The sequence below is a fragment of the Leiobunum rupestre genome, chromosome 2 (genome assembly GCF_980474605.1).
Source record: "Leiobunum rupestre chromosome 2, qqLeiRupe1.1.hap1, whole genome shotgun sequence".
In the NCBI taxonomy this organism is placed as follows: Eukaryota; Metazoa; Arthropoda; class Arachnida; order Opiliones; family Sclerosomatidae; genus Leiobunum; species Leiobunum rupestre.
Window position 1 is genome coordinate 61,582,161 of NC_143385.1, and position 19,053 is coordinate 61,601,213.

General features: G+C 33.6%; 1 protein-coding gene across 4 annotated transcripts in view; it reads right to left on the reverse strand.

Moving 5' to 3' along the window:
* LOC149958618 (synaptotagmin 1-like) overlaps window positions 1-19,053 on the reverse strand; it is an 87,941-nt gene that overhangs the window by 14,900 nt on the left and 53,988 nt on the right. For all 4 annotated transcript variants that reach the window (XM_090165957.1, XM_090165958.1, XM_090165955.1 and 1 more), the window contains exons 2-6: window positions 18,554-18,943; window positions 14,665-14,840; window positions 8,801-8,929; window positions 8,155-8,322; window positions 6,051-6,224 (exon numbers count right to left, since the gene is read on the reverse strand). In XM_090165957.1, coding sequence (XP_090022083.1) covers window positions 6,051-6,224; window positions 8,155-8,322; window positions 8,801-8,929; window positions 14,665-14,840; window positions 18,554-18,839 — 933 coding nt within the window. In that variant the 5' untranslated portion in view covers window positions 18,840-18,943. The remainder of the gene's footprint in view (window positions 1-6,050; window positions 6,225-8,154; window positions 8,323-8,800; window positions 8,930-14,664; window positions 14,841-18,553; window positions 18,944-19,053) is intronic.

Below are 19,053 nucleotides of genomic sequence, written 5' to 3' on the forward strand. Positions count from 1 at the left end.
TTATCTGCTAAAAAGGCCAAAGGCAGACATTACCTTACTCATCTTACCCTACTCCGAAATCCTGGAACAAGCGAAAAGCTATGAGCAACAAACACAGCATCCCACACAAGGAGAACGCAACCCGTCAAAAGTCGTATATTATCTTGCGTACAGTTTTCATTGGTTAGACGTTTTAGCGCCTGCTGCCGTCGGAAGGGGAAAACTCGGAAATTGTCTTCCCCCTTTCCGTAAAATGTTCACCGTAAAGGTTCGTCCAATCAAATTTGTGCGCAACACTGCGTTAACGTGTTTAAAGGCTAGCTGCGTTCTCCTTGTGTTTGTTGCTCCTAGTGCTCGGAATTGTTTATTCATTATCCACAAAGTTTCCGATTTATTTAAAAAACGTTGGTAAAAAGAATATCATTTTAACTTATTTAATTATGTTTTTTACGCAACCAAGAATTTATTTGAATAAAAGTGGTATTTATTTAAATAATTGTTTGTTTTATTTAAATAATAGGCTTATTCACTTTCGATTATTTAAACATTTTACAATTTTTATTAAACTATTGGTTATTTAAATAAATATTATTTAAATATCGCCGAGCTTATTTTATTCATGGATAAAAATTAATCGAATGCCGAGCACTAGTTGCTCCTAGGCGAAAAGTTTGTAGGGCTGAGGAGGGTTGAGTGGTTTGGCGTAGATTCTAATATTAGTTTATCCCACGTCCGTCTAGTACTGAATACATGCGCCTTTATGCCCAATTGAAACTGAGGGGGCCGTTGATAGTCTTATGATATCATTAATCAAATAAATTAGGAATAAATTTTCATGCATTACGACGAAATCCAGACGAGTTCGTCCTAATCAGTGTTCTGTCATTAACAACGTTTAAAACTAAATTCTACGCGCGCAATAATTCGAAACGTCAAACGCATCTAAAGAATCTTTAGGAACATTTGAATATAAGTCACGTATGTAGTTGGAATAATTTTGAGCCTTATAATAATAATAAAAATAATCAGCTAGGCTAATACCCAAGACACCACCTTTAGCCCAAGTCATCTTGCGACTTTTGAAGCCATTAATTCAGGTGGCCGGGTTACTACGCGTAGTCGGGTAGCGGCAATCCGTTCATGCCATGCGAGCCAACAGCTCCCTACACTCACTATTACCGTTAACCTCTACAAGTTTTTGTGGAAAGGGGGAAACCGAAGAACTCGAGGGAGAGTGGTTCCGAGTTTTCGCCCAGTGTCACAATCTGCGATCGAACCCGGCTACTCTTGTTGCGAGGCGAAAGTGTTAACATGCCCCCCTCCAAGCCCTACCGGTACGCCTCTGAGGGATAATTACCTATTGATAAAGCATATTTTCACCATGAAATAATATTATAAAATCAATATAGTTTCTTCCTAAACTTTTTTTTGAAAAATCAACGGGAGCCTGCGTAGGTCGACGAATACTTCTTTCTTAAGAAAATATTATATACTTCTGAATATACATATCCTTTGGGAAAATCGCCAGTTTCAATAATGTAAAGGAAATTTCAAATACCACAAGTACAGCCAACTTCAATAGTTTCGACACGCGCTTTCATTTTATTGAAATTGTCCAAGATGGTATACTTTAGCGCGAGACTAATTTTAAGAACGAGCTGCCGTATTCAGTGCTAAGTTTTTTAAACCGATAGATGGCGGTTATGTTATTGAAACTAGTAAATTATCCCTTTAACTGAAACAGTTGACACCTTAAAGGGAGTACGAACTAGGGGTGATCGGCGCTTGCTACGTTAAACCCAACCCGAGGCGCGTGTTAACAGACAATTGTTCCTTTGAGACAATTAATTTTAATTAATTAAATTTAAATTTAATTGTCATTAAATTATATTTAAATACGTTCATTGTTTAACAGCAAAAACGTCGCAAGAAGGGAATTAAAAATTCATGATGAATTAAATATTTTCGCCTAAGAAATAAAATTTAAAAAAAGTTATATTTGGCGCAAAAACTCCGTATGTCTAACACAATGTAATCAATATACAGGGTGTTTTAAAACGATAGGCAAAAATTTGAAGGAGTTGAGAAGTATGCCTGTTTTTTCCCCATTTTCCTACGATGAGTTAAAAGAGCGCCAGAGAGCTTCAAAGTGTAGCCTACTAGCTTCTGGAAGTAGGCTGCAACGAGCGCAAAACCAAGCAGCAGGGAAACGCGAACATTAAGGTTTGGGTTCGTGTGATAGGGGAAAAAGGACTTTGTAAACAAATCGAGGTAACTAGCATAAAAAAGTAAACTTTAACAGTATTTAAAGTCCCTGCTGCTTGGTTTTGCGCTCGTTGCAGCCTACTTCCAGGGGCTAGTAGGCCACAGCGTGTTGTAGGGGCTAGTAGGCCACACTTTGAAGCTCTCTGGCGCTCTTTTAACTCATCGTAGGAAAATGGGGAAAAACAGGCGTACTTCTCAACTCACCCCCTACAACTCCTTCAAATTTTGGCATAACCTTTTGAAACACCCTGTATAAACGTTGCAAAATATTTGGATATTTTAGTTCGATAAATAAAACATAAATAAACCTTCTTGCAAACGTTAAGGCAGACATGTTGTTGCATTTCCTATGAAATCTACCTATTAAGTCGACTATTAACATGAAGAGAGCTAAGACTATTTTTTTTTCTATAGAAAATCTTGCGTTTGCTAGGTCTATATTTGTCTAATAGAAAGGAATACATGGAGAAATAGGACTGAGTGAGTTGGTCGAACAGGTCATTATGAAACAATGAGCCTCAAATCGCTTTCTCTAGGAGCAATAAATGCTATTATTTATAGACACGGTTATTCTTTCGTCAACAGATCATCGTATCTTAGAGAGAACACTCGTATTTGAAAAATGAATTCCATAGTTCATATTTTAGCCGATAGATGGGGCTGATGTATGTGGGCGTGTCTACGGACGATCAAAATGTACCATTTTTTATTTTAAAAACCTTTTTATATTGCATTTAGCTTGGGTTTTAGCTAAATAAATGTACTTTGATTTTTCTATTAGCGAGATTATGACTATGCAATGTAGCTAATAATAATTTATTATTTAATAATAATATTTTTTATTTGATATTAATAATTTGTTATTAATAATTTATTATTTAGTATTAATAATTTATTATTTAAGATTAAAAATTTATTATTTAATATTTAATATTTCAATAATGAATATTAATATTTCAATAACGAATTTTAATATTTCAATAACAAATATTAATATTTCAATAACGAATTTTAATATTTCAATAAAAAATATTAATATTTCAATAAAAAATATTAATATTTCAATAACAAATATTAATGTTTCAATAACAAATATTAATATTTCAATAACAAATCTTAATATTTCAATAACAAATCTTAATACTTCAATAACAAATCTTAATACTTCCATAACAAATCTTAATATTTCAATAACCAATCTTAATATTTCAATAACAAATATTAATATTTCAATGACAAATATTAATATTTCAATAACAAATATTAATATTTCAATAACAAATATTAATATTTCAATAATAAATATTAATATCTCAATAATTAATATAAAATATTAATATCTCAAAAATTAATATAAAATATTAATATCTCAATAATTAATATAAAATATTAATATCTCAAAAATTAATATAAAATATTAATATCTCAATAATTAATATAAAATATTAATATCTCAAAAATTAATATAAAATATTAATATCTCAATAATTAATATAAAATTTTAATCAATAATAAGATTTTAATTATAAATAAAAATAAGTTATATAAATATTTCAATTTAATTAATTGGGCATAAAAATTTCAAATTTGAAATAGCATTAATACAAATATCGAAATATTTAGTTTTGTTGGGTTGATAATTTTCAAAGAAGAAGTGTTCTCCCAAGATATGATGATAAATTTCTACTAAAATTGTGATTTTGTTTTGGCCATAGTACTACGTTAAGTAATGACGGGCTCTACAGTGCTTTTAGGTGATGGTAAAAAATACACTGTAAGTGTGAATTGAGTCTAAACACTAATCCTATTTCCGAGAAATTGAGTTATCAAAAAAATAGGTTCAGTAATAAAACTCGAAAACATGATTCTGTAATAACAGTAGATTATAAATGGTCAAAATGAACGTAAAACGTCACATAATCGGTTATGCCATTTCTAAGATCGTTGGTTACACCATGAAGGGAATACAACCTTTTGAACCAAACCGGGGAAATTACAATTACGTTTGCCCTTCCCTCTTCATAGTCAATCCCCTGATAATAATAAAAATTTGGTTCTTTTATTGATTTTAAATCAATTAAATTAATCGGTTAGAATAGTTGATTTTATAATTTAAAAGTGGTCTTGCTCAGCTTGTTAAAATGTTGCTCTTACGTCACAAGACAGGGTTGGACAAAAGGATATTTGTTTTAGTAGTCAGCCTGACTAGTGAGCCTCCTATCTTAATTTATTTTAGAAGTCCCTGACTAGTGGGGGTAAAAAGGGGGTATAAAAACAAGAAGGACAGCCAACATTTTGCTTTACCCGTCAGAATTAAGATAGGAGTTTATTATCACTTGTTTATATAATGTGATTTTTTAAAAATAAAATGGGATTAATTAATGATGAATTTTCGATACGCTCGCCATTATTTATTAACATTTAGCTGAATTTTTCACTAGTCAAATAAACCCCAGATTTCGATTAATATTAGTTATCAAATGCCGTGACTAGTGCCTTATGTCCAACCCTGTATATTAGTGTATTCTTCGCACGAGTGATTTGCACGCGCGCTAGAAAAACCTATATTCCTCTGACGACTGTAGCGCGCGCTCGTAGACTTGTCAAAGTAAGAGACTGACGTAAGCGCAACATTAAAACAAGAAGGCCGCGTTACTTTATAAATAAACTATAGAAGTTTGAAAATTGTTTAGCTGATTTACAAAAATATTACCGCTTACTTACAACACTTTAAAATGAACCTTACAGTCAAGTCTAAAGCTAGTTTGACCTCGTGAGGAGTCCCGCTTTATCAAAAAATGTAGCTTTTCCGTATTTGTATAATCAGGTAGCCTTATACGCGTCAGCGCCACGAGTGGGTGAAAAAGAAAGTGTTTTTATTTCACACGCAATACATGAGGTTATATTCCCTTTAATTAGGCAGACATACATTTCAAATATGTTATCGACCAACAACTGTCACGATGTAAACAATAGTTTCAAGAGATGGCGCTAATATCGAGTTAAGATATTCCAGACACTATAACAGTATACGGCATCGGGTTATTATGTGACGTAATACTTGATTTGAAGACGAACGATTTTGGAAGTATGGAATTGCTGATTAAACGTAACAACGGGGCCCCAAGTTATTTTTCGTGCGAAATTAGTAGTATTCATATAGTAACCTAATCTCATCTCCCCTAAATTCAACTACCCTAATCGTCATCTAACCTAATCGTAACCTACCGAAATTAACCTACCTAACCTTAATCTAATCGTAACCTTACCTAAATTAACCTACCCTAATCAGAAACTTACCCACATTAACCTTCCCTAATCGTAATCTTACCTAAATTAACCTACCCTAGTCGTAAACTTACCCACATTAACCTTCCCTAATCGTAACCTTACCTAAATTAACCTAACCTAATTTAATCTAACGTAATCGTAACCTAAGCTAATCTTAATCTATCTTATCACAACCCAATCTTAAACTTACTTATCCCTACCCGACCTTAACTTTACCTAAACTAGACTAACTCTAAATTAACCTAGCCTAATCGTAATATTATATAACTTAACTTAACCTAACCGAACGTTACCTTAACCTTACTATAACCCAAACACCGCGCAAAACAGGCCTCTTGAATTTTAGATACAACCGGAAAAGAAACAAGATGGCGTAATCCCGCAGCCAGTGAAATTTGGAACCGTTGCTGCGTTTAATCGCTTCTAGTAAGGTGGTATTGTAGGGAGTGGTAACTAAGATGGGAATGAAGGATCTGGGAGAGATGTCGGGGTTGAGGAGGTCGGCGCGTACGTACCTGTCCCTGTTCCCCTTCAACCGAGGTCAGATCTCGCCACTCTTCTATGGTCTGTGCCAAGTCCACTGTATTCAAGGGCACCTTTACCTCGCCAATTTGGTCGTGTTTGGAGAATCGATCGAAATCGTATATGGCAAAGACAAGGGTCTTGGAAGCAATGTCCGCGTAGGGCACCTGCCAAATAAAAACCACCGGATCTAATCAAATCGAACCAGACAAACGCGAATTAAGCAAATGGGAACTAATAGCGGAATTAGTCAAATGAGGTTGTAACTGAATGACCGATTTTCAGATCGACGAGAGAGAAGAGCTTTTACAGGCAAAACGCCATTAGAGGTCGATTTCTACAAATCACAAATCTTACCAGATGGCGCCAACAGTCTGACACGAAAAATATTAATTTTTCCACGAATTGTTTTATATCGAATATTTATGTTTCATTCAGGCCTAATTTTTCTTGTTCTTTTCATGACTAATTTTTATGTGTTTCTTTTCATGACTAATTTTTATGTGTTTCTTTTCATGACTAATTTTTATGTGTTTCTTTTCATGACTAATTTTTATGTGTTTCTTTTCATGACTAATTTTTATGTGTTTCTTTTCATGACTAATTTTTATGTGTTTCTTTTCATGACTAATTTTTATGTGTTTCTTTTCATGTCTAATTTTTAAGTTTCTTCTTTTCATTTCTATTTTTAAGTTTCTTCTTTTCATTTCTATTTTTTATGTGTTTCTTTTCATGTCTAATTTTTAAGTTTCTTCTTTTCATTTCTATTTTTATGTGTTTCTTTTCATTTCTATTTTTTATGTGTTTCTTTTCATTTCTATTTTTTATGTGTTTCTTTTCATTTCTATTTTTTATGTGTTTCTTTTCATTTCTATTTTTTGTGTGGTTCTGTTCCTGTGTAAATTTTGTTTCTTTTAATTTCTATTTTTGTGTGGTTCTGTTCCTGTGTAAATTTTGTGTTTCTTTTCATTTTTATTTTTTGTGTGGTTCTATTCCTGTGTAAATTTTATGTGTTTCTTTTCATTTCTATTTTTTGTGTGGTTCTGTTCCTGTGTAAATTTTATGTGTTTCTTAATTTCATTTCTATTTTTTGTGTGTTCCTGTCTAATGTGTTTTTCTTTTCATGCCGAATGTTTGTGTTTCTGGTCACTCCTTATAAATATTTATCGACTAATGATATAACTATGTTAGTTTTTTGTAAATCACGGCTGCATTTTTCAAACACGCCATTAGCAAAAGCACTTCTCAATTGCCTCTGCAGAGTCTGCAATATTTTCTTAAGCCCTATTAAGAATTTCGTCTAGTCAGCGCCGAACTTCAAATAAGAAAACGCAGGCTTCATACAACTTTTGAAAACTGATTTCCCTGATTTTTCCAGTTTATTCACAAATAGTTCCCTGACATTTACAGGTTCAAATATTTAAAGAATTTTGTTATTGAACCAACCCTTTTAGGGCAAACTTACTCAATCCCCACAAAGTTCCCTGAAATCCCAGAATTTTGCTAATTTTTTTTAAATATCACAGACTTTTTCCTTAGTTTTTAACCAACAATTTGTTTCCCTAATATTTCCAGGTTTTCCAGATTTGTAAGAACCTTGGAATATCAATTGAACTCCCCGAAGCCGGCGCAGATATTACTAACATAAGTACGTAAGTGTGTTAGTTTAAAATCCACCGCAGCCGGTTCAGATCACAATAACATAAGTATATAATTATCTTTTATGTAAGTGAGATAGTTTCCTATATTCCCCACAGATAATAGTAACATAAGTATATAATTATCTTTCATGTAAGTGAGGTAGTTTCCTATATTCCCCACAGATAATAGTAACATAAGTATATAATTATCTTTCATGTGTGTTAGATAGTTTCCTATATTCCACATTTTCAATTTTAACTACGAGCCACATGTAGAATGACCAGACATTTTTAGGTCATCAATACTAATATTTGTTCTTTGCTTTTTCGTCATAGTGAGAACAGGAATTATGTCTCACTAGAGGGGCTTTTATCGTTATTGGTATGACGTCAATTCTACGTCACACTTATATCTATCAATAATTACAGACTTAGGATGGCGGAATTTGAGGCTCACCTTGAAGTTGAAGGTCTCGTTGAAGACGGGGTTTAACGTTTTACGGTGAACTTTCGTCTCGTACTTCTTTTTCTTATCCGGAAGGAGGTAGACCTTCACGTAGGGATCTGACGTCCCGGACATATCCATGCCGGGCAACTCTTCCGCTTGAATTACCGTGACTGCTAGCTGAAAGGTCATTATGGATGATTAGTCAAGGTCATTATGGATGATTAGTCAAGGTCATGATGGATGATTAGTCAAGGTCATGATGGATGATTAGTCTAGGTCATGATGGATGATTAGTCAAGGTCATGATGGATGATTAGTCAAGGTCATGATGGATGATTAGTCAAGGTCATGAAGGAGGAGATTCAAGCTCATGATGGGTGAGAGTCAAGGTCATAATGGATGAGAGTCAAGGTCATGATGGGTGAGAGTCAAGGTCATAATGGATGAGAGTCAAGGTCATGATGGGTGAGAGTCAAGGTCATGATGGGTGAGAGTCAAGGTCATGATGGGTGAGAGTCAAGGTCATATGATGGATTTGAGTCAAGGTCATGATGAATTAGAGTCAAGGTCATGATGGATTAGAGTCAAGGCCATTATGGATTAGAGTCAAGGTCATGCTGGATGAGAGTCAAGGTCAAGGTACAAATGTACTCACGTTGTTGCTGTTGAAGTCGTAATCAAGCTTATACTGCAGCCTGCCTAGTTTCACTTCTGATTTAGCACTTTCTTGGTCACCTTCCCCACCCTCCATATTGTCTTGTAGTTCCTCCATATCCGGCTGCACCTATCATGATCATTACCATGTAACAAAATAAGCTCTAGGTTAGGGTTTCACGGGAAGACTAACGTATGAGTGCTTAGGGTCTCTAAAGATCTTATTTTGACCCTGACCATAAATAGAGGATTTCCACTTCAGAATAGTTTACATGGTAAGAGTTTCACGATATTTTGTGGTCTTAATCTCACTTATAAGAACTTAAGATAAGTTGGCAAAATATGAACTTTCAAGGTAAAGAGATACCAGGATTATCTAATTTAACTCAATTTTATTTTATTCTTTTTGCTTTAAATCACCATTTAAACTAAAATGTATTTTTTAAATCATAATTTAAAATCTCTTCTGATACCTCGACGTATTTATGAAATTGTAGAAAAATGTTTGTGTATAAAAAAGGTTTTCTGCCGCAAAATCAATTAAGAGAAAAATAAATTAAATTTCATGAAGATTAACTTAAATTTTATTTATTTTACAAGCAAATTACTAACTAATTTTCCGAGAAAAAGAGGAATAAAATGTTTCAAAATCAATAAAATCAAATCTAGAAGAATCAAAAATCTTTTAAGTTCCTAACATAAAAAAATTGTGTTAAAAAATAAAAATCTATTAAAATTAAAAAATCAGATTAAATGTATTAAATGAAAAAAATGTCTTAAATCAAAAAATGTCTTAAATCAAAAATGTCTTAAATCAAAAAATGTATTAAATCAAAAAATGTATTAAATCAAAAAATGTATTAAATCAAAAAATGTCTCAAATCAAAAAATGTCTTAAATCAAATATGTCTTAAATCAAAAATGTATTAAATCAAAAAATGTATTAAATCAAAAAATGTATTAAATCAAAAAATGTATTAAATCAAAAAATGTATTAAATCCAAAAATGTATTAAATCCAAAAATGTATTAAATCAAAAAATGTATTAAACCAAAAAATGCATTAAATCCAAAAATGTATTAAATCCAAAAATGTATTAAATCCAAAAATGTTTTAAACCAAAAATGTATTAAATCAAAAATGTATCAAATCCAAAAATTTCTTAAATCAAAAAATGTATTAAATCAAAAAATGTATTAATTCAAAAAATGTATTAAATCAAAAAAAGTATTACACCAAAAAATGCATTACATCAAAAAATGTCTTAAATCAAAAAATGTATTAAATCAAAAAATGTATTAAATCAAAAAATGTATTAAATCAAAAAATGTATTAAACCGAAAAATGGATTAAATCGAAAAATGTATTAAATCAAAAATGTATTAAATCAAAAATGTATTAAATCAAAAAATGTATTAAACCAAAAAATGTTTTAAACCAAAAATGTATTAAATCCAAAAATGTATTAAATCAAAAATGTATTAAATCCAAAAATGTATTAAATCCAAAAATGTATTAAATCCAAAAATGTATTAAATCAAAAAATTAATTTAAATTACCAAAATCCAATTTAAATTAATCAAAAAATCAAAGCAAAATAAACATCTCAGGAAACCTAAAATATCAGACTAAAATCTAGAAAAAAGTGTTTGTTCCGAGGGGTAGGTCACTTCCATTTTGGGTGCGTCTTATTAAAATGATTAAATCAGGGTAATCGTGATTAAATCAGGGTAATCAAGATTAAAAAATCTAATAAAGATTAGAAAATCTAATAACGATTTAAACGAGATTTAATCATTCTAATCATGATCTAATCTTTTTAATACGATTTAATCATTTAAATTAGATTTAATCATTTTAATCACGATTTAATCAATATAATCGGTCGAATCGAGAATTTATCATTAAAATCAAAACTAAAGTACGATTTAATCATACTAATCACGACATAATTTTTTTAATCAGAATTTAATCATTTTAAACAGATTTAATCATTTTAAACAGATTTAATCATTTTAAACAGATTTAATCATTTTAAACAGATTTAATCATTTTAAACAGATTTAATCATTTAATCATGATTAAATCATACTTAAACATTCTAATCATGATTAAACGTGATTTAATCAACTTCATCGTGATTAAATTGAATTTAATCAAAATAATCACGATTAAATCGGATTTAATCTTTTGAGGGGTGCGTCGTTAATCAAGGAAGTGACCTGCCCCTCGGTTTGTTCATCGATTTGCAAATCGTTTTAACGATTTCATTTACAGGTTGTTGTTTAAATGACGTTAAATATTTGATAAGCGTGTTTGACTGCCAAAAAAAGTGGGCTAGAATTTTATTACCAGAAAGGAAAAATTAAATTTAAATGAGGCTTTAAACTGTTGCAAATACGGGCACGCCATGTTATGTTAATGCATTCTGGAATCCAGATAAGCGGCGTACGCCAACCTTTGAAGATTAAAGACTGCTTTCTGAAGCGAAGGATTATAATTAACGCACTAGCCAATCACGAATAACATTTCACGCCTCTTGGAGATATTCCCAATTCCGAAGCCAACAGGAGTACAGGACCCCATCTTCTGCCGCCTGTATAATTGCACCCTTTATTAACCGGATTGCCACAGTTTTTTCAGATTCAAATTCCCGGACTTTTCCAGGTTTTTCTCCTCGGGAGATTTTCCCTAACTTATATTGTGATATTTTTTTATTTTTTTATATGTCTTTAGTAAAAGTTTCCTATTTGCCACCGAAATTGAATTCCCTGACATTTCCCTGATTTTTAGACTATTTTTTCAAATTTCCGGACTTTCCCTGAGATTTAGACTAATTTTTCAAATTCCCGGACTTTTCCCTGATTTTTAGATTAATTTTTCAAATTCCCGGACTTTCCCTGACATTTAGAGTAATTTTTCAAATTCCCGGACTTTCCCTGACATTTAGAGTAATTTTTAAAAGCCCAGTCTTTTCCCTGAGATTTAGACTAATTTTTTTAATTCCTGGACTTTCCCTGGGATTGAGACTAATTTTTCAAATTCCCTGAGATTTAGACCCATATTAAAATTCCAGGACTTATCCCTGAGATTTAGACCCTTATTAAAATTACAGGACTTATCCCTGAAATTTAGACCCTTATTAAAATTCCCTGACTTTTCCATGAATTCCAGTAGTGTGGCAACCCTTTTGTAACATTGCTCGTATTAGCTTTCCGGTCGCGAATAAGGTGTTCAAATTGTTTCAATGAGGTTCTTGAAATTATTTTAGATAAAAGGGGCCCTGCGCAACATTAGGGGACTAAATAAGTCCTTGGTTTTGTATGCCACTCACGCGCACAAGACAGCGCGTGTAGTAAAAAAAATCGGCGCGCGAAGTCTCGTGCGGCTTATACAAACTCGAAGGCAGATTCTGACAACTAATGTTGCGCAGCACCCCCTTTTATCGATAAATATATCAGGAACTTCATGATCAGGCTTTTGAAAATATTGAGGATCTAATTTAGGGCGTTTGAATATTAGCATAAGTAACATATTTGTGCACAAGTATATCGTTGCTGTTAATTGAGTTACACGACATTAAAATACCTATATGGTAGACTATATCAACTAATATTGAATCTACCTACTATCATAAGTAACCTAATAAATAGAAGTTTGACAGATAGTGATTGTCTGTCATTTTCAATAGGCCTTACACGTTTGCAGTTCTTAGCCACTTAAGGATTTATGTTGTCATTAGCGAAACAGATTATTATTAACGTTGATATAATACAACTGAGTTATTCTAAGCGTTAATATGTTACTGATGGTACTACCCAACAACTTCTAACTGCCATTTGTATATTGTAAACATTTTCAAATTCCCCGACTTCTCCAGGTTTTTCAGGTCGTGTACGAACCCTAACAACAGCGGTATTTTTTTTATAAATACAGGCCTTTAGCCGTCATACGTTTCAATGCGTTACTTATGGTATCACTTTCTAAACCTTAGCCTATTGTAAATTAAATTTATAATTATTTGAACGTATAATTATGTAAATATACACCAATAAAATGTTAATAGATAAATTATCAATTCCGTTAAGTATAAATTGGTTAATTTGAAACCGTTACAATAGATGGCATTGAAAAGAAAATTATCTATTTTTGCAGAGTCAAAGCTATAGAGAAAGACCTATTAAGGTCTAGCTAGCGGGCCTTTTGTCCCTAGGGACCAGAGGGTCGGTCGGTCGCTGAGACAATTGATTTAGAAGGAGGAATTCCGAGAGTTGCTAAGATACACTAGGGACCCGTAAGAGGGTCAATATTGTGTGTATTAGAATCTGGGCTGAGGATTCTAAGTAATTGGATGGCACCTAGGAGGAGCAAACACAAGGAGCTTTAAACACGCAGTGTTAAATTTTATTGGACGAGCCTTTACGCTGAACGTTTTACGGGCGGGGGGGGGGGGATTTCTGAATTTTCCCCTTCCAACGGCAGCAGACGCTAAACCGTATAGCCAATGAAAACTGTACACAAGAAAATGCACGACTTTTGACGGGTTGCGTTCTCCTTGTGTGGGCTGCTGTGTTTGTTGCTCCTAGATGGCACGGACAAGAGTTTATTCGGGTAAATAGAGAATATGTGGACGATATTTAGGCATTCCTCAAAATTAAAAATCAACTCAATATAATAAATGTATATATATTTTAAATTGTTGTTTTAAGTTGTATCCGAAAATATAAATTATATTTCGCTACCTGCCACCAGAGGACCAAACGTTCCCTACATGGAATTCTATAGAATTTCTTTTTGCAAAGCGTATATAGAATTATGTTATACATAAATTTAAAATTTGGTAAAATTCGGTTGAACAGATCTTCTGTAAAATGCAATCAAAGGGCCAATTTGGACCAAAATACGGCTTTTTCAAAAGGCTTTTTAACCAAAAGTTGCAGGTTGTTGCAAAATATTTCATCACAGTCTGGTAGAACCGTTCCCGTAGGATAACTTACAAAAAACCCGAGCACCAATCCCCTCCAAGTTTTATCACGTTTAAAAATATTTCTTGGTGTCTCTGAACCTCTTGTTTGCCTTTTCGTTACTATAAAACCTACTACGAAGGAGACATCCCTAGTTAGTTCGAACCTATTTGAAGCCAGGCACGACAAAATCCTACTAATATAAGAATAAGCTAGGGATGTCTAATTCGTAGTAGGTTTTATAGTAACGAAAAAGCAAACAAGATGTTCAGAGACACCATGAATTAGCTATTTCAAGAAATATTTTTAAACGTGATAAAACATGATATATCTTAAACACTTGGAGGGGATTGGTGCTCGGGTTTTTTGTAAGTTATCCTACGGGAACGGTTCTACCAGACTGTGATGAAATATTTTGCAACAACTTGCAACTTTTGGATAAAAAGCCTTTAGAAAAAGCAGTATTTTGGTCCAAATTGGCCCTTTGATTGCATTTTACAGAAGATCTGTTCAACCGAATTTTACCAAATTTTAAATTTATGTATAACATAATTCTATACACGCTTTGCAAAAAGAAATTCTATAGAATTATATGTAGGGAACGTTTGGCCCTCTGGTGGCAGGTAGCGAAATATAATTTATATTTTCGGATACAACTTAAAACAACAATTTAAAATATTTATACATTTATTATATTGAGTTGATTTTTAATTTTGTCACTAAAAAGTCGATTTCGAAACACTGTGCGTACAATCGTCTTCCCCTCTTACCACTAGAAAGAGGGCAAGATTACGAGGGTAAAGGTAGAGGGGCGTGGTTTTTCTGTCGGGAATCACGAGACGAATAGGGTATTCTCCGTTCAGCCGCGTGTATTCTTGGTATATACGGAATAGGAGTTTACCTTTTCTTTGTAAGCATTTCCCAATAGCTGGGCACCTTTGAGGTCAACGACACCCTTGAGGCCTTTCTTTCCATCCTTCTTCCTCCTTCTGCACCAGCGCTTGATGCAGCAGAAGCAAATGCACAGGAAGAGCAGACCAACGCCTACCAATATGGCGATGATACCGTATTTCGGTACTGTGAACGGGCAACAGAAATAAATACACATCATTAGAAAATTATTATTTTCAAGTTGTTGGCCTAACTTTATTACTGTTATCCAGGGGCGAATTAATCCCTTTTTCTGCCCTAAGCACTTTAAACATTTTGATTCCCCCTGGGCCCTTATGAAATAATGAAAACAATAATAAGCAGTAAAATTAAATTATAGTTTGGGAAATTACTAACGCAGGGCCCCCACTCAAATCTTCAATTTTTTTATAAGAAAAATAGGATTATTTTTCTAAAAATATAGGACTTTATAGGACTATTTTTACAAAATTATAGGATTTTATGGGACTATAAATGCTATTTAATTTACTAACTTTATGCATTTAAAAACAAAATCTATATTTATAGAAATAAATCTTCGATTTTCACTTAAAAATAGGAACTATTTAACCATTTTATCACAAAAATATACTAGTAGCTAACCATGTTAACAATAACAAAAGTATAGACTAGAATGACTTGGTATAGGAATTTACCCTAAAGTTAAATCTAGCAATTTAACTGACTTGTGAGTGGCTGGATTTGAAATTGGAAAAATATCAAAATTATAGGATTTTATAGGACTTTTGGGGGATTTTGCTAAAAATATAGGATGTTATATAGGACATTTTTGAAAATATAGGATTTTAAAGGAATTATAGGACCTCTGGGGGCTTTGCTAACCCTGTATTGGATTTTTGTCAGTCACTCGCAAAAGTTGATATTTAAATCGAACTTCAACCTCGAAGACTGAATGTTGCCAATGTTTGAGAATAGAAATTTCCTCTATTTTCTTAAAATTTGACTATTTAAGTTGGGAATTGTGTTTAATAGAAACTTATTTGTTGCCCCCAATTCTCTTGTTGCCCTAAGCAATTACTTATCTCGTTTAATGGTTAATCCAGCCCTGCTGTTATCATAAGTGATATAGCAAACATAAGTATGGCACAGAACGAATTTGGTTTAAGGCTTAGGTTTTCTTCGGCATGTCACCCTTTAATTTTGCTTTCCTTCCAAACAAATACCCTGGTGGTAGGTCAAGGAGTTCTGCTGTTGGCCTACCACCAGGGGATTTGTTTGGAAGGAAAGTAAACTTAAAGGGTGACAGGCAGAAGAAAACCTAGGCCTTTAATGATAGCAGAAGAAAATAGGGGAAGTACGTATCTGTAGCTTTGAGCCGTAGAAGTCGTCGTGTGACCCACGAAAACGCCTTTTAACGCAAAATAAACCAAACTGAAAAAGTAGTTCCACTTTGGTTTTATTTCAACACGGCGATAAACGTCGAAAGCAAAGACACCTTAGCTCATTTAGCAGAAAATGAAAAGGAAAATATGTTACAATTGTTCGATTTAAGAAAAATTGTTTTTTTAAACGATGTATTCATCCGCGATTTCCCGGCAAACCGTTATGGCGCGAAAATTCGTGAAAAGTGACGCCTTGCTAAAGCTGACTAGAAGCGTACTTCCCCCTATTTTCTTCTGATGATAGTCTGTCGTGGAGTGAAATAGGAAGTTCCTCAACACGTCCCTTCCTACTCTTTCCGTTGGCAATATAGTTGGTTAGTTTGATGGTGAGAAATACGCTCGTTTAGGTTTGAAATTCGAAAAAAAACGAACTTCTGAAATGGAGCCATTGTTTAAAATAGTTATTTTTATCTTCCGATTCAATAGTTCATCATTATTTTTAAAAAGTAAGCGTTATATACACTTATGAAAGCATTTTAATTTCCAATAGGCCTTGGCTGGTCCGACGAAAAGGCTGCCGGCGGACCGTCACCGATTTTCCGGGAATCCTCCAAATACTAAGAGCAGTTCATTAAAAAAAAATGTATTTGGTGTATTGGAAGTGCCATACTTATTTTTATTATGTTACTTTTGCTTTTATGCATTTTTTGGTTCACTATACCTTTATGCATTTTTAGGTTCACTATACCTTTATGCATTTTTAGGTTCACTATACCTTTAGGCATTTTTAGGTTCACTATACCTTTAGGAATTTTAATATTTCCAAAACGCGAATATAATTCACCGGTCTTGTATTTTTGTACCCATTAAACGCTCAATACGCTTTAAGAATTTTAACTTTAAAAAACCTTTTTTATTCAGTATTCCTGTAAGAATTCTAATATAATAGTATTCATTATTTTTAACAACATTTTTGCCCATTCTTGTAGAAAGAATATAGTTTTTTTTAAGTGTAGGCTAATGCCCAAGTCGCCTAGCGATTTCTACTGCCTTTAATTCAGGTAACCAGGTTACAATGCGTAGGAGGGTGGTAGCAAGCCCTTCATGCCAACAGCTCCATACATTAACTATTACCGTTAACCTCCTAAGCTTTCATGGAATAGGGAAACCGAAGAACTTGGGGGAAAACTAATTTGAACAGTGAGGAGAGAACTTCGAAACTCAACGCCGAAGAAGTTATCGGTCCCAAATTAAAAGCCAACCAGGATATGAAAAATACTCTAAAGGTTATGATTCTGAGTTGCGTCCATGGTGCTATGGTAATACTAGAGCTCGGCGAAACAGATAAATTAACCGCTTAAGTTTTGATTAACCATAAAAATTATGATTAACTGTTTATCCATGGATATTATCCACGGCTATATAGCAATTTAACATGTAAAATAATCGTTTTTTCCCGGATATTTTTCGTTTGTGGATAAAAATAAATAAAGTTATTATTTCTTATCCAAACGTCGAGCTCTAGGTAATACAGATTACCATTAAATGGTCTAATTTGTTATCAAAGCTAGCTAACTCTTATACATATTTTAGGAATTTTTATTAGAAACAGGGACCAAATTAGAAATAATGATGAGCCAAAAATGTTATAGACTTTGTTTCGGGATAAAATGTTGGCGCCCCCATTTCGAACAAACCATGATGGTTATAAATTTTTAAATTTTGTTCCATGGTTATTTTGAAATTATTAAGGGGGAAGACTACAGTGGCCGTTGTCTACTTTCGCGCTATTTCAAGCTGAACTCTTTTAATTTTGTATTTTAAATAATAAAGTTAATATTTCAGTGTAGAACAACCTCTTGTTTAGTGCCTAAAATAATTTTTACAATTTTAAATTTAAAAGTAATTAAGTTATTACGTTTTAATTCGGACCCCCGGATCTAAACAAGTTGGGCAAGCACACCAACTACCCTTTAGTTAGGACCTTATATCTCGTTAACTATTAATATTATAATTATCAAAATTATTTTAAGCACTAGAGGAAGGTTCAGCCTAATAAGAAAAATATAATTCAATTATGTAATTGTTAAAACAGAAACGTTCAGCTTGAACGAAAAAGAGGCTTTTACGGTATTGTTCCCCCTTAAACGTTTTATAAAAGACTGATACTTCATGGAGTTAAGAACACATTATTTACTTCCTCAGCTAGTCAATATTACCATGTGAAATTTTATTACATTTTTTACAATGCTACCGTTGTGTCCAACGTATATTATATTTTTTATTTAAAACCTCCTCACCGACCCCTTATCTAAATTGAAACCCCCTCTAATTTTAATATAGACCGTCTCCTTAAAACATCTGTTATGTCAACCCCCCTCTTGACACAAAACCCTTGTTGAATCCCAATCTATTTCATGGTTTGTTTCGTTATTTAAATGTGCTAGCCTAGCTGATTATTATTATTATTAGCACTAGTGACGGTTATAATATTGTGGCCATATTTGCCACACGTACCATGCGTCTTAGCAGCGATGGTCTCTAGGACAACTTCCGCGATGTTTTCGACGGGCGGGCCCTCGGTGCCTTCTGGGCCGGCGGCCTCCGTGGCCCCCGCGATGGCTGTGACGGCCGCATTGCCCACCTCGGCGATCGCGGCGCCTCCCGCAGTGGGCGACAGCGGGACGGCCACCGAGGGTTTGAGCGGGGCGTCGCTGGCCCCTCCTCCGGCCGCCGTCTCCACGTCCGCCGCGTTCTTGCGCAGGCGCTGGATGACGTCATCGAGGGTGATGTGAGGTGGCATGCTGAGTTCTTATTGGCGGGAGCCGGCTGGGCGACGACGGGGCGCGTCGGCTGCTACTGCTGCGAAGGCGCGAGAAATTTTCTCACTGGCGCTGATCTTGCTTGCTACAGAAACGAAAAGAAATAAAGAAATACCATCAGAATATATATCTCTTAGTTTGAGCGCGTGATCGAGTCGCGAGGAATTTTCTAAAATTCTACCAATAGGTGGTTTA